This window comes from Nanorana parkeri, unplaced genomic scaffold, assembly GCF_000935625.1.
Source record: "Nanorana parkeri isolate BGI_ZX_2015 unplaced genomic scaffold, ASM93562v1 scaffold4, whole genome shotgun sequence".
Taxonomy (NCBI): Eukaryota; Metazoa; Chordata; class Amphibia; order Anura; family Dicroglossidae; genus Nanorana; species Nanorana parkeri.
In genome coordinates this window covers 496,010-511,878 of record NW_017306272.1, presented here as the reverse complement: position 1 = coordinate 511,878, position 15,869 = coordinate 496,010, and the positions used below count along the sequence as shown (strand labels likewise).

The window sequence follows — 15,869 nt, the reverse complement described above, 5'->3', positions numbered from 1 at the left end:
CCCACTATCCGACTTCCAAATGAAACCCAGATTACTGACCTCCGAGGTACTTAGAGAGTTCAGGATATAGCTTTAAAGCTGAATTAGATGGGTCGGTTACAGCACTTAGCAAATCATGACCAGGTTTACTCGCACTCAAAGTGCTAGACAGTGACATTTTCCTGTGAGTTCAGCAGCTAACTTTTAATGCAACTATTCAAACCAGCGAACCAGTGGTAACCTTTCTTGTATTCCACTACCTCTCCATTGCTTTGATGCTTGTTACACATGCCATCATTATACCAGCTGTAAGCACTGAAAACAATTGCAAAGTTTTCTTAGACAGTTATTAGCAGAAGTACAGTATTAAGGAGTACACTAAATGAGAGGTCACATAAACACATTCTACACAGGAAACAAACCGTACATTATATATTATTTTTAGGCTACTGACCTTCATGAGAGTGCATTAAAAATAATAAAAGTTTCCAAACTCTGGGTAATGATAGCCATTGATTAGTAGTCAGAGGACTCAAGGATGAAAATTGACACAAGCATAGAAAAAAGACTTTTCCTAATGCCAACCATCCATTTGTAATCATCTGCTGTGATTGTCTACTAAATGCCAAAACAGTTATGACCTCTTCTGACCTTATAGAGGGCCATTGCAAAACCCTTCTACTGTCACCTCTGCATCATATATGGTCTTTCAGACTGCTGCATACTCTATTACATACATTACATACTATATTTAGCCAGCTAATGTTTCTACTGAATACCTTACTTTGTTTGTACATGGAACTATTTCTTAGTGCTGCAAAAGCCAAGAAAGAAGCAGATTGGCTGCTTTTACCAGATCTTCTTTTAGATATTCTATGGTTAGAGGTTCTATAGGTTAGGGGTTCAAGGCTCAGGTGGGGTTTCCACTGCTATAAGGGTAGAAAGCTCACCGGGGGAAGGTAATGTAAAACACAGAACAGTGACTTGGTTGGACTGAATAAAGGTTGGTTATTAGGGGCTTGTGTGAACATGGTCAGAAAAGGTGGGGAGAGGGTGAGGTTAAAAGAAAAAAGGAGAGAAAAAGAAAAAGAGTGAAGGGATGAAAGAAGTGGAGAGAAAAAAAAAGAGGGGGTTCAAACATAGCAGGAGCAGTCAAAGCTTGCAAGCAGGTAGTGCCTGATCCAGGTGTCCCATATGTTTTGGAATTTAAGTAGTTTGTTGCATCAAATTGTTCAGACCGCATACATTGGTGCATGAGCCATCTGAATTCATCTATGGGGATGCTAAATATTTCCCATAAGTGGTTTAGCACTTTAACAGAAATTCACCCTAAAGGTAAAACTATTCCTCTTAGAGAATGCATATTTTTCCATGTGAAAAAAAAAAAGAAGAGAGCTACAATTTAAATCAATGAATAAACTGAGAACATGTTTAGGTTGCAGAAAGTAAAAACGTAACCCCTGAAACCATGGTTGCAAAGAGGTGCTCATTTTGAGATTGTAGAACTTATTTTTAATGTCATTTCTGATATCCACATTAAAAATAATGCTCCAATTTAAAGTAAACCTGTAGTGATGTCAGTCTTTTTTCCCCTTTACTTTTCGTGCTCTCTTTATGCTATATTAATATACCTGCAAGCCCAGCAGATATAGCATTGCCCTCTCCTCTCACAGTCTTTTCCTCCTACAGGTCCCACCCTGCACTGCCATACTCCTCTTTACGTCATGGAGAGCTGGCTATCTCTTCTTGGTTCTTGTCCAATAACATGGTGCCAGATCTTGTACATGTGCAGGTAGTGATCTGGCTCCATGTTTGTTCACATGTTGTTCTAAGAATGGTGGAAAGTAATGTCTCCTAAAATACTGATGTCACATATCCCGGGAGGCATCACTTTCCACCATTCATAGAACATGTAAACAGACAAGGCACCAGATCTCTGTCTGCGCATGTGCCAGATCTGATGCCACTTCTGTTTTTCAATGTTGTTCTATGAATGGTGGAAAGTAATGTCTACAGGGATATGAGTCGTCAGTATCCTCAAGGGACTGAAATTGCATTCTCACCTAGGCGAGTATGGTAGCAGGGGTACAGGTTGACTTTGACCCCCCCAGAACCATTCCTCATTTTCATACCTCGGAGGAAAGAGTATTCTGTAATTTACAGAAGAGAGCATGGGCAGTAATAGTAGCCAACAACACTGCTTGAGGTTTCAGTGTAGCACAGGCAGAGTGTACAAGGAGTTAGACGCTTATAGGATTTCTAGCAGGACTAACTGGTATTTGTTGCACTTACAGCAGGGGTGGACAATTCATGTGGAATTCAGGAGCCACTCTGTCCACTTCAGGACCCAGCAAAATTTTTTTTTTAAGGAACCAGCTCCATTGACAACAACTAAAAACCTTAAACGTTAGTTGCCAGCTGTAATGTTTAAGAAGCATTGACTACCTGGCTCCAGGAATTTGTCCAGCCCTGACTCACCAAACCGATATAACAAAACAATTTTGTTGATATATTTAACAGACCAAAAGAGAGCAAATACGTTCTTTCTTAGGATTTACATAAACTTTAATAAAGATGCTTTAAATAATGCCACTATCCAATCAAATATATATCAATAGATCACCAGGGGTGTGGACATTTTTTTTTAAAACTACTTGTCCAAGGTCTAAAGCGGGGGCCCAATCTACTTGTCCCTCATGGCAATCTACTTCTAATACAAAAAATTATTTTAACCAAAACCGTATTTAAGTGTGCCAAGAAGCACTTCTCATTGGTCAGCGTGGTCAGGTGTCAGCGCTGACGAATGAGTGGTCGCATATTTGTGAGCGAAATCCATAGCACAGGGCTGCACTGGATGGCAGTACGGGGTATGATACCGGCGGAGGGAAAGGACCATTCACCAAAAGGCAAGTATAGAGGGGTGGGGAGAGGGGGACAGATTTGAGCAGGTAATTCCATTTTCCCAAATTACTTGGGAAAGTGAACTTACCCCGGCTACCACAATATGGCACACAGCGGAATGGGGGCAGCACTCACTGGGAAGCGCACACACACTCAGTACCCTACGCGTGCAATTATTGGCATACAGATGGTGGGGGTGGCAGGGTTGGTTTTTATTTTTTTATACTTTTTTATCACTTTCTTTTTCACTTAACTTTATTGCTAATACACAGGGCCTAACAAGCTCCTATGTAATAGCATTTTGAGGTGACAGGCTCTCTCTATGGAGCCTGCCCTCCGAAACTGTAGATCGAGCACAGCAGTGTGCTCGATCTCCTGTGCAGCCCGGCATGTGACATCTCCCACAGGAAGCAATGTGCGTACAGCACTCCTTTCTCGCTGATCATACAGTCCATCACACTTTCAGTCCATTTTTGCTGGACCATCACTATTTTTCATGTTTTTCTTTTTATCTTAATGCAGGTCACTTTAGTATTGCAACTTCCCATATAAAACTTCTATAAACTGCATTAAAGCTAAGTGAGATTTACCAATAAAACTAGGTGATACGGAGAGAGTGTTTTTTTGATTATATTTTTTAAATATTGGCCCCACAATTATTTGGTTACTTCAGGCGCACTGTGTTGATACATGGTATGACATATCCCCTCATACTGATTGTATAAAGCCTTATAAAAAAAACAGTGATACAAAACACTCACTGGAATATGACTTATGAAACATCAATTTTCACTTTCAGTTTCCAATATGCAATGGGGCAAAACAAATTCTGGATGTTTGCTGTAAACCTATCTTTGCTCCAGTTACAAATCAGTCACTCTATATATCTTGTATGGAATGTGCACTAGAATGTTGAGGTCCTCACCTTTCTGTCCCAATCTATTCAAATGTACAAAACTAACGTTTGCAAACTGTGCAAGGCATAATACTCAACTACATGAAATCCAACTAATGCACAAAACAAGCAATACATTCAACACCACTCACCAAACATACATCAAAAACTCCATGCAATGTTTAGACCAAAGTATGTTGCAATGATCCAAAGAGAACTGAGGCAGCCCACTCAAGCCTAATACTGCGGTGGAATAGGACATGAAAAATAAGTAAAATATTCACTTTATAACACAGTAAATAATTACAGACAAGCTTTGTTCACATCAACCAGTATGAAGAAATTTTTGTGAATGGGAACTTGTCAAGCTATTTTTATACCAGGTTATGAAAACAAAAAACTTGCTGTAAGTTTTCTGTGTCACAGCTGCTTTTACGACCTACAACCTTTAAAAATGCTGCTAAAAAATCCCCAACAGGATTATCCAATCATACAACCACCAAAATGCATCCATTTATACCACTTAAAGTTTATTGTCAAACAGGTGCGTGGAAGAATTAGGTCTCCTCGACTTCAGTATTGATTTTAAAGTGGAACTTTACCCATATCTTTAAAATAACAACAAACATACCTTTACAAATGTTTTGATGACAATCTACAACAGATACTTCTAGATAATTTCAGGCTTTGTATTTTTTGCATACCTTATTTCTCATTTCTTCCCCATTCTTCTAAAAGTGGCCATGTTAACTAAGGGCAGGATACTAGATCTCCCTTTACTTCCTGGAACTCTGACACATGTGGCTAGAACATGTGACCATGCACATCATCTCAAAAGAGGAAAATGCCTTTCCTTGAGATCTCATGAGATTACAGATGAGATTTCCCAGCAATGCTCTGCTGATGTAACCTTCCCAGGATGCAACGCTTTGGCGCATACATCATTTGTGCCAGAACTGGACCAGGAAGTAGATGAACTCTATTTGTAAGTAAATGAAAACAAGTTTAACTAATTAATGTAATATGATTTTAAATCAGCATGCAGAGCTGCATGCGGATCTGATTTTTAGTAAAAGGGGGTAAAGGTCCACTTTAACATGAACATCGCCATACATTTCCATAAAAAAAAACACAGCACAATAAATTAAATACTGCACAAGACAAAATAGAACTTAATTTACCTGAGTTCGGTTGAAAGCCACACGTGCAAATACTGCCTGCGAGATTCCTGCCCGTTTCAGTTCGTCACGTACCCACTGGTAGATATCTGAAGACACCTCTGTGTTGGGCGAGACTTGTTGCTCCAAAGGCTTGTTTATTGATCGACTGACTGGAGGAGGATGGTTCAAGTACTGTTGGTTTAAGGACTGCTGGGCTAAAAGTCTGTTCACTGCGTATTGCTGGTTCAGTAACTGAGCCATCACCAGCTGCTGATTAACTAACTGAGGGCTGATAGGAGCAGATACAAGTCCTGGATGCAAATTAGGAAGCGGTGTCCGGACAGGTGGCTGACTGCTCAGAGAGAGCTGTACAGGGGATGAAGGCTTTTCAGGGGTATTACCAGGAACGGGTTGCTGACCAAAGTTCACGTGATTTGTATTTTGTTCATAATTTGTATCTTCCATGTCAACTACAAAAGGACAGAATAAAAATATTAGTACCTATAAATCTGAGTACCATAATAATGTACAGAAGTATGTATTGTACTTGAGATTTAGGTTTGCAGTGTAAAATGGCTTTCAATGCTAAATATTTACTTGCACCCTGTTTCTTGCATGTGCATGTAGTATTGCTGAGGTGTCCTTCCCTCATTTACTCAAGTTAACTTTATTTGGAGTTCTCTGTCCTCTGCTGTGGCCAGAATCCAGAGCAAACCTGACAAGACTACTGGATGAGCACTTTCTAAAGCATGTGCTTCCTCTCTTTACTTCCTGGATCACTACTCACATTGTAACTTGACCAGGCAGGTTTAAATATGTCTGGTGGCTGTGATGCATTAAATACTGCTATTTTTTAATTCAGGCTCTGTGTTTGAAATAAACAGCCAGGAGCCTGCAGTGGGAATGTTTGGAAATTCTTCTTCTGCTTCATAAAATGGTGTTCTCCGATCATCTGTTTACTAACAAAAGGTATTGGAGTAGATTGTACTACAGCAATGCCTGGATTAAGAACTGAAGTACCTACCATGTAAGTATTTTCTTCCTGCATGCATCTCCAGGTTTAATATTCAGCTATGCTTCAAATGTACCTCTAAGGTCTTTGATGAAAGGCTGGTTGTCTATTGCAAAATTTTTAACACTTTTCTTGGTTTACTTTACCATCTTTTCATACTGAAGAAGTGCACTGCTCACTTCTTCAGTATGATGTTGATGACAAAAGGTCAAGTCGAAGGAGACTCCTATTTTATACCTTTGTAGAGAAGTGGAGAAGTGCTGAGTTTGCTGAAGGTACTATAGGCATGAAGTAAAGGCAACATTAAAAGAAAAGAACACCTTTTGTAAGAGAAAGATGAAGGTGTCAACGCTTTCTGAAAATGCTTGTTGCCTGACTGTATCTAACTTCAATACGCTAGGCTCAATTGACATAGATAATACACCAAGATTACAATACTTCTATTCATAAAAGTGACATTTATTTTCAGCGGAGACCAATGAGATTTGAAAATTACAGTCACATGGCAAAATTAGAGAGCCTTATCAGTGTTAAAACTTGTATGAATAGACCCTTAGGTGTCACTTGCCTGAAACAAGTATGCAGAAAAAGAAGCTAGCAAATTGGACAGTGACATTGGACAGTGACTCAGAAAGTACTAAAGCCTGAAGATGAGCGTGACAACTTTAGAAGTAGAGTTCAGCAACAGCATCCTAGGTTTTCTTCTCATGTACTTTACCAAAGCACAGGAATGACAGTGCCATGCACAGCTACCCAGTTTATTGAACTCTTATCTGTCATAAATGTTTGCATGCAGAAGATTACCTGGGGCTCTTTCACAGGAAAAGGTCGGGGATGGAAATGATCAGATGATAATATAATATGATGCAATGAAAGAGCATTTTACATAAAACGTTTCACACTATACACCTGATTTTTATATCCCTGTCAAGGACAAGATATATATTTTTTTCTAAAATCTGACCAATGAATACAAGCATCTGCAATGCTTTGTAATGTCTTGTCTTTTTAATGTCTTGTAATGTACACAGTCTGCAATAGGGAATGGCTTATCGCCTGTGAAATGTGGCCTGCCACGAGAACGAATACAGATGCAGCAATCTGAAAAAAAGCTACCGTATAATAATAGAACAAATAATACCCTAGCCAAGCTAGTGACATATGATATCGGACATCATCAACAAATTCAGCTGCATTATTATATTGGTCAAAGTATGAATTCATACTGGCATCTGGCACATTGGGATTATTATTTTTTAAATGGCCTGTGGGTCATTGAATTAATACAGTGCTGACCTTGTATTTGAAAAGTTCAGATAAGTGATGAGCCCATTTCAAAATAGATTTTGGCATTGGGCAGGATATCTGATTAATTCTGCTAGCAGATAGTTAAGAAGTCAAAGTTCACTCGTATTAATTAAATAAAAAATATTCCCTATATACAGACACAGAAAAACACAGTTTTATGCCCGGGTTAATGCGCAGAACCCTCTAATTCAGGTTACATCAGACTTATGTACTTGGTTTGTATTGGTGTCACACACACAAAATACACGAGCACAAATCCTGGAGAAGTTTTATTTTACTAATGCAGGTAAGCATGCCATACAACAGCAGATTTGACATGGGTCCCTGTGTGGTAGTCGGTAATCAGGCCAATTGGATGTATCTCATGTATCTACTATACATACAAATGACCAAACCTAAAAAAATCCAACCATTTGGATGCGTTGTCAGCAATACAAAAACATACCCAAATACATAGCAGCAAATTTTGCCTAAAAGGGCCTGGTGAAAAGCTAAAGCCACTCGTAATCCCACATATAAGGTCACTGTTACAGATATAAATGTAAAAATACCATAGCTAGCCGATTTATTAAAAACAGATCAAAGAATACTACGCCATGGCTTGATCTTTCGCCCACTGCAACCCACTTCATCTTCAGTTGCATAAATCAGCCCCATGACTTTCGAACAGCCAAAATATGTGAGTCCATTAGCAAGAGTACTAATAATAAAATTAGGCGTCAGGTGCATTTTTAAGGCACATTGGCGACGTGACTGCTTGGTCTTGCCCGGTGTTAATTAAGTAATGGACAATTAATTTAACAAGTACAATAATCTGTATGTGAACATTTTGTGCTATAATATGAATTGTCTACATTCTGCAGCTAGGCTTGCGTATTAATCTATACTGCATGAAAGTAAGGTAAAGTTATTCAAAGGCAGATCAAAAAAAGAAAGGGAAAAAAGTGCTTCATGTAGCAACCATGTGTGATTTTCCCTGGAGATGAACACCAATTACGGGCTGTTACAGGCAAGAGCGCTCATGATTCTTTAGCTCCAGTTCTCACAAAATCCGCCAGGCAGTGCTCAATCCAGTTCATCGTTAACTTTGTCATAGAAATACACGTATAATTAAAATTGTCATTTCCTCTGCAGCAATTTTGGTGTTTTGCAGTCAAATACTTATGTTTTATCCATACATACTCATGGCAACAGCAGTCCCGAAAACCAAACCGTGGGGTTTATTTAGAGAAGAGGCTCTTTAAAATGAATGTACACTTTAAAAAGCAATTTACAGTAAATAAGATGAACCTGGCTTCAGTTAGAATACCCAATAATGTGTGAGGGAAATTATAATAACAGGACTTTGGCTAACATGTGATTGGTTGATTGCAGTAAATGCAGCTTCACCCTATTCACTAATTTCAATGAACATTCGCTTTGCAAAGTGAACAGTCTGGATTCCCTTAGTGAAATCAACCCCAATATATTTATTTCAAGTGGAACCCAAGGCAATACTCTTTTAGCATTAAATGGAGAGAAAAGATTTAAAACACCTATCAGGTGTAATTGCTTTATTCCAATTTGGAGAGACCCCCACACAGTGTGTTGCTACAGGGACATAAGTTAAGTCCCAATCTCCCAACAGAGGCCTACAAAGGTGCTAAACCAACCTAATGCAATCCTAAACTAAGGGCAGCTTCATACCTGGGTGTGCTTTATGATGCATGTGCACCACAAAGCACTGTATGTATAAACAAAATGACATTGCTGCCGTCATGGACTTAGGCTCCATCTGTGGGCAGCTGCACATCTAAAGCGTCTGACCAGGCTGCAAGCACATTCAAGTAAGAAACCAGGTCTGAGAAGTAGCGATGCAATAATCAGAGATTTATCTAGCATCGAAAGCATAAATTGTTGACGTGTTTCATACTGGCCTCAGGACTGCTGGTGTGAAATGTGTCAAAGCATTAGCTGTGTACTTGATGGATATGTGCCTTTAATCTTAAAGGAGAACTATGAGGTGAGTGCTTTTCACTCACCTCATTGTTCTAGCCGACCTGTGACAATGAGACTGTCACAGGTCGGCTCAGTAGATCGGGAGGTGAGCGAACACATACCTGCGTTCGCTCACCTCTCGATCCTGTCACGGCTCTCTGTCATGACAGGGGAGGGCAGACCGGCGGAACGGATGGGGGAGGGGGTACAGCTGGCTCTGCCTCTAGACAGGCAGAGCCAGCTGTCAGTCACGCAGCTCGGTGGATCCGGACATAATTGTCGGGATCCGCTTCAGCTGCGGCTTCTCAGTATACCACGAGCAGCAGCTCGCGGTATACTGCGGCGTCTCAGTATACCGCGAGCTACAGCTCGCGGTATACTGAGCCTAGGGTGATGGGAGGATGCTAGTTTGTGTCCTCCCGTTACCCTAAGGAGAACTATGGGGAAAAGCCTTAACCCCATAGTTCTCCTTTAAATACATATCTAATAATTGCTCTCTGACCTCCTTTGTACTTCCATGCACTGTCCCAGTTAGCAAGGATAACTTGCTACCAACTTGTGGTGGGGTGAAATTGTAATTTTGTTAACTTGCTGCACACATTCCTGGCAAGTTCTAGACTTGCAGAACACTCGCAGCACAAGTTCTAGTTGACACTTTTTGAATTTGTAGCAAATTTGCTTGGCAAGTCTACAGCAAGAGTCCTGCAGGTCTTAGCAAGAGCTCTGCAAGCTCGCTGGTCTGGAGACTTGCAATGCAGACTTGATGTAATTGTGCAACAAAATGGTGAAGCTTGGCAAGTCTGCAAGAGTTTAGCAAGTCATTTTCAAACTTGCAGCACAATTTCTTGCTATCTGGGGTGTGGCCCCATTCGCACCTGTGAATGGTGACAACTCCAAGAGTCTCATGAATGCCTCGATGAGAATTGTGATCTGCTGTGGTTATGAGGCACTGTATAATACGTCATTGTATTATACAAGTTATCTGCAGTTTATCACAGACTGTGTGATTACTTGCAAAATGCCTGCAAACAGATGCGAGCAGTGGCAGATGTCATTATCTGCCACTGCTTGCATCTGTTTGCAGGCCTTTTGCAAGTAATGACACAGTCTGCGATTAACTACAGATGACTGCACCTGGACGCAGACTGTTTGCATCCAGGTGTGATAATCCACAGGTAATTGCAGACTGTGTGAACAGCTACAATGTATTTTACAGATCCTCCTGTCTCTAGCAGATCACATGAATCTCGCAAAGGAATTCAGGAGACTTATACGGTTGGCCTCATTCTCAGGTCTGGATGGGGCCTAAATGTATGTTGCCATTTATTCTGAATAACATCCCAAGACACATATACAATAAAAAGCAATGCATCTATGTTTCATCATGCATTGAGGCTCCTTAGGAACCTATTCCAAGTGAATGGGCTGCTTTACATAATTTGCACATATATGTAATTAACAACTAAAAGGAAAAAATGGGCTTAAAAGAGAACTATGGGGTAACCTTTTATCCCATAGTTGCATAGTTGTCTTTATGGTCACAGGAGGACAAATAGTAACCTCCTCCCGTGACCCAAAGCTCAGTATATAGTGGGCTATTGCCAGCTAAATACTGAGAGCACTGCAGTCGAGACGGATTCCAAAATACTGTCGAGATCCAGCCACCTGGTTGATTGACAGCAGGCTCTGCCTATCTAGAGACAGAGCCAGCTGTGCCCGTCCTCTCCCCGTCCATTCCTCCAGTCCGCGCTGGAGGATCGGAGAGGGGAGGGGAGGAATCCCTGCGGGGAGCGGTGACTGACAGTCACTGCTCTCTGCAGGGAGATAATCGGGAAGTGAGCGAGCGACGGTATGTGTTCGCTCACTTCCCGATCAATAGAGCCGGCGTGACAGTTTCAATGTCACAATTCGGCTCTAACTATGAGGATGAGTGGAAATCACTCACCTCATAGTTCTCCTTTAAAGCTCAGCTCCATGCATATATAAAAATACACAAATCAATGCAGCTCTGTATTTATTACATCATTTTATGCATTTTTTTAATAATGCAAACAGTGTAAGTAGCTGAATTTAATCTAGTACTAGCCTCTTACAGTTTCTGTACAGCAACACTCTGACCGACTGCAAGAAGAAAGGGCAGCACAAGGACCAGATCAGTTGTGCTGCAATGCTCATGTGCTAACAAGGAACATGCTAATAAGAGCAGAGTGACAGAGAAGAGAGCAGAGTGACAAAGAGATGAGCAAATTGACCTGCTGCATCTCCTTTCACTATCCAGTCACAAGCTGGGAAAGGGACAAGACCTTCAAGCATTACGTAAAGGCAGCAGCACAAAATCAGGTCTTACAGGCAGTCCTTTGTTGTGTGACAGAGCTGTGTAAGTCTCAGGACTGGACTGACAAAAGTACAAATCCTTTGGAAGATAAAATAGCTCCCAATCATCTGTGTATTTAGCGGTTTGCCTGGAGTTCGGACTAAACTTAAATGGGCTCAATAATGTCTTGTTTCTGCAATGGGCAGTAAGAGCAGAAACAGACTAGATTAGGGACAATATTCTGCAGCAAAGCACAGATCAGGCCAAGTTGACAGCTCAAAACAATGCAACAGAAAACAATGCATTGTTTTAATTAAAAAGGTAATTTGTCTATATGCATACTCTCTTTGCTCTAGTGCTTGAAGCAGCTAAAATCTCAGCACTTTCGCTGTGCCAAAATAATTGGGAAGGCAATGAAAAAAAAAAAAAGGGATGCTTAAACAAAGCACACTATAATTTACATGCCACAGCAAGAGACATCTATTAAGTGTATGTATAAACCATTAAAAAAGGAGTAGCTGACAAATGTATTTACAAACTACATATCTACCGCTTTTAAAGCATTCCCTAAAAAATAAAAAGTAATGGGACTTTATACATGTCATTTAAACTGGATACTTTTCTGCATAATGAAGAAAATGGTTTTGTGTACACACGTATGAACAACTTAATCTTAGAGAGGGGAAACAAAACTTTTAATAAGCATTATAAAGAAATACACATCTGTACACAATGCGCATTTGGAACCTGCAGGCACACAACCTATGGTGCCCAAAGAAACACCTGTCTGCTAGGAACAGCTCTTCTATACAGAACATTACTTGTTTTACTGGCCTTAACCTGGCTTCGTTTAGTGTCACACTGTGTGAACAGGCTTATGTGAACAGGCTAGAAAAATTGTGGCGGTACAATGAATGGGCTGAATATGGAAGGGTGTGTCACTTCCAGTGGTAAAGAGCACAGAAGTGCCAATTGGTACAGTGGCTGTGAGGCTGAGGCATGGTGGTGGTGCAGTGGCGAGTGAAATGGGGACATGTGCCAGAGGTAGTGAGAGCGGGGGAAAGGATGGGGGTATGGCGCAATGGTTAGAGAGGGAGTAAGATGGGGGTCAGCTGCTGTGGTGGGAGCGCAGGCATGAAGGCTCTTTGGTGGGATGGCTTCAGGCATGATGGTGAGAAGGTGATTGCAGACCTACCAATGCCATTTTTGTTTGTGAGTTGAGGAAGCCCATTTAAAATAAGTGGAGTGCCTGAATGCAACATGCCTTAATGCACAAACACGTGTAATTGTCCCCTTACTGAAGAACCAAGGAACAACCCTAGTAATACTACTCTTCAGGTGAATGAAGCTGACCTCTTAGGACCAAGCTAAATAAGCGGTTTCCACAAATACCACCAAAAATATACTTTGATCAAGGAATTGTGAAATAATACACAGTCAATCACAGCCCATAGTTGCCACACAGCTTAACGCATAGCGTACAAAGGAATGGTGCAAATTTGTTGTCTGACTTTGAGTGGTTTGTGTAAGAATTATCACTGTCCTTATAGAGATAGCAAAACATCACTGTAGCTTAATCGCTTCAAACTTTGAATTAGCACAAAAATGACAAAATTGCCTTTTCACTAATGATTTGGATTTTTACTAGACATAAACAATTATTAGTGGACTTTCTTTATATTGTAAAATATGCTTAAAGGTACTCTGTTGTCAAGCAAAATACCCTTCTAAAGAAAGCATCCTCTGTCAAACTCACAAGCTACACACTGCTCTGATGACGGTAAGGAACCTGCACAGCACCAGTATAAGTGAGTTGACTGCCCTGGAACTGGAATGTAGCTTGAAAGTCAGACAGCTTTGAGGCAATATCTATTAAGCTCAATGACAGCTTTGATTTTTAAAATAAGCAAAGAGGAAACAGGACATCAGTTGTGTCATTCTAAATACTCCAATAACTCTGTACTCACAAAGGTCACATTAGGCCTTTGATAGACTTGCTTCAAGTGAGGTTTTATTGGGGCACAAACCACCTGTACTATTGCTAACTAATGTTTAAGTCAAACCATTCACAAACACGAATGTTTTTTTAATAAGCTATGGCTTGTGTGATGCTGACATGGCGGTGGTTATCCGTTCTGCTGCTGCACAATTAGCGCAGCAAAGCAAACAAGAGTAGAATCAAATAAACAGTCAATTAAATACATTAATTTACCCATTTCTGGTATAACTAACAGCCTGAAGGATCTAGATTAGAGTCACTACAACAAAAAGACTGAACACATCACACTTATCCTCTTCCTTGACTACAATTCACAAAATTTATATTGGCTCCCAATTGTGAAACTGAAGGATTCTAATTATGACTTTAACCAATGTCACTGAAAACAATCCCTTTATACAATTGTTTTTGTACTTACCCATCATATCTCTTGTCTTCTTGAAATGTTTATACCACCTTCCAAATTCTTGACATTTTGCTGCAGAGACATTTGCATAGTAAGTGCTGTTCACAATGGAAGAAATCATACTCTGCACACAAAAGAAAAGGAAAACCAACTGAATAAAAGCGCAAGAAGTATCGCAAGAAAAAAACAAATGGCAATATGACTGAATTTACAAACCCGACAAGCAAATGTATTTTTTACAAATATAAAAATAAATTGGAAAAAAAGATTACAACACAACTGACAGTCAGTACGTTTGGGCCATACTGTCGAATATTACTAGAGAAAGGCAATATACAGGATTTAAACTCAGCATAAATTCTATGTTGATTCTATTGGCAGATCTAAGCAGAGTTAAATTTGTCCTCAGGAGTGAATAGCTTATGGGAGACATATGCACAACTGTAATATGTACTATGTTAACATACAACAATAAACTAAATTCACTTTACTATATCATGTACTGGGAAAAAAAGTTTGCCAGAAGCATAAATTCAGAAGTTGTCTTTTGCATAAAACTTATGGCTGAGTTAAAGCACATTACCTCTGCCAAGCAAGGCTGTTTTCCTATAGGCCACTGATCAAAGGCATATAGACATTCCAAAAAGACCTTCACTCTCACCAGCTCACATTGGGGTGTTATGTGTGCAAGGACTAGTTATCTCAGTTTCTTAATAACACTCATTAGCTCTGATCATTATTGTATTTTCACTGCTGCCCTGGGTATAAATATGTGTCTTTTAAAGCCAATATCGTATAGTGCCTGATAAAGAAACTCAACATGTTTTAAAAGCTTAAGTCTTTGAAAAGCTAAATTGGCTTAAGAAGGGAGTCCCTTACACTCCAAACTTTAAGGTTCAACAAGATAAAGGCAGCCGATTAGGCTTGGTTATCTTATGACTCAAAGCCTTCCTGCTGACTACATCGCTGGACCTTGCAGACCCTATCCGCACCTTTGTGTGACAGGTTCCACCAGTTTCCCAAGCCTACTGTGACTTTCTACAGCATGGTTCACAAAAACTGAAAAGAACCATTGTCAAGGTTTACACAGCAGTCAGTGGTTATTCTCCTAGTTCCAGCTGCAGAAATGACAGGATGAATTGAATTGATTGCTATGGGTAAAGCAGGCACAGTTTCCTCTTGAGTTTTTAAAAACCTACATGCTCATATTAAAGAACAACGATTTACTGACTGCAGGGCAGAATGTGTGAATTTAGGGTGAAAGATCGTCTGAAGAAAAATTTCTGAAATGTCATTCTATATTCGGAACCAAGTATAAACACAGCCCCCAAAAATTCTTATTTTCATATTTGCATGACTTTTTACTGGAAACTGTTTCTTGACTGCCTTGTAAAAGCCTAAAGCTCCTGACCCAAGCGCTAACACCATGTAAATATTAACCAGGAAGAAAAAGGAAGCAGAACTCTGGGTACATTTTGTATTAACCCTTACAGTGAGGCTATGCCCGCACTGCAAGGGTTAACTGCTTGTTTTTGTCTAGGGAGGAAAATAAAGTTATACTCACCTGATGCTCAGGTCATGCTGGCTCTTAGACCGGTTCCTGGAGTCTCTCTCCCCCTCCGCTGCAGTGGTTTAAGGTCCTGGAAAGCATCACGTCCAATACTGTGTATAGGACGTGAGGACGCCGAGGGACATTCCATCGCTACAGTAGAGGAGCAGAAATGCAGGAGGGAGCACTGTCACAGCTGGCTGGCTCGGAGGATTGGGTGAGCATAGTTTTGTTTTATTTGCTATTTTTCTCCCTAGAAAAAATGAGCACTTAACTTAAAAATAAGAACTTAACCCTTAACTCAAGGGCTAATAAAATTTTTACCCAGAGTTCTTCTTTAAAGTTCATCTAACACCCCCACCCCCCCCC

The 15,869-nt window shown here is 40.3% G+C and overlaps 1 protein-coding gene across 7 annotated transcripts in view; it reads right to left on the bottom strand.

Annotated features, from left to right (window-relative positions):
* SATB1 (SATB homeobox 1) overlaps window positions 1-15,869 on the bottom strand; it is a 96,098-nt gene that overhangs the window by 65,240 nt on the left and 14,989 nt on the right. For all 7 annotated transcript variants that reach the window (XM_018576320.1, XM_018576336.1, XM_018576343.1 and 4 more), the window contains 2 exons: window positions 13,964-14,075; window positions 4,957-5,405 (listed from right to left, as the gene is read on the bottom strand). In XM_018576320.1, coding sequence (XP_018431822.1) covers window positions 4,957-5,405; window positions 13,964-14,075 — 561 coding nt within the window. The remainder of the gene's footprint in view (window positions 1-4,956; window positions 5,406-13,963; window positions 14,076-15,869) is intronic.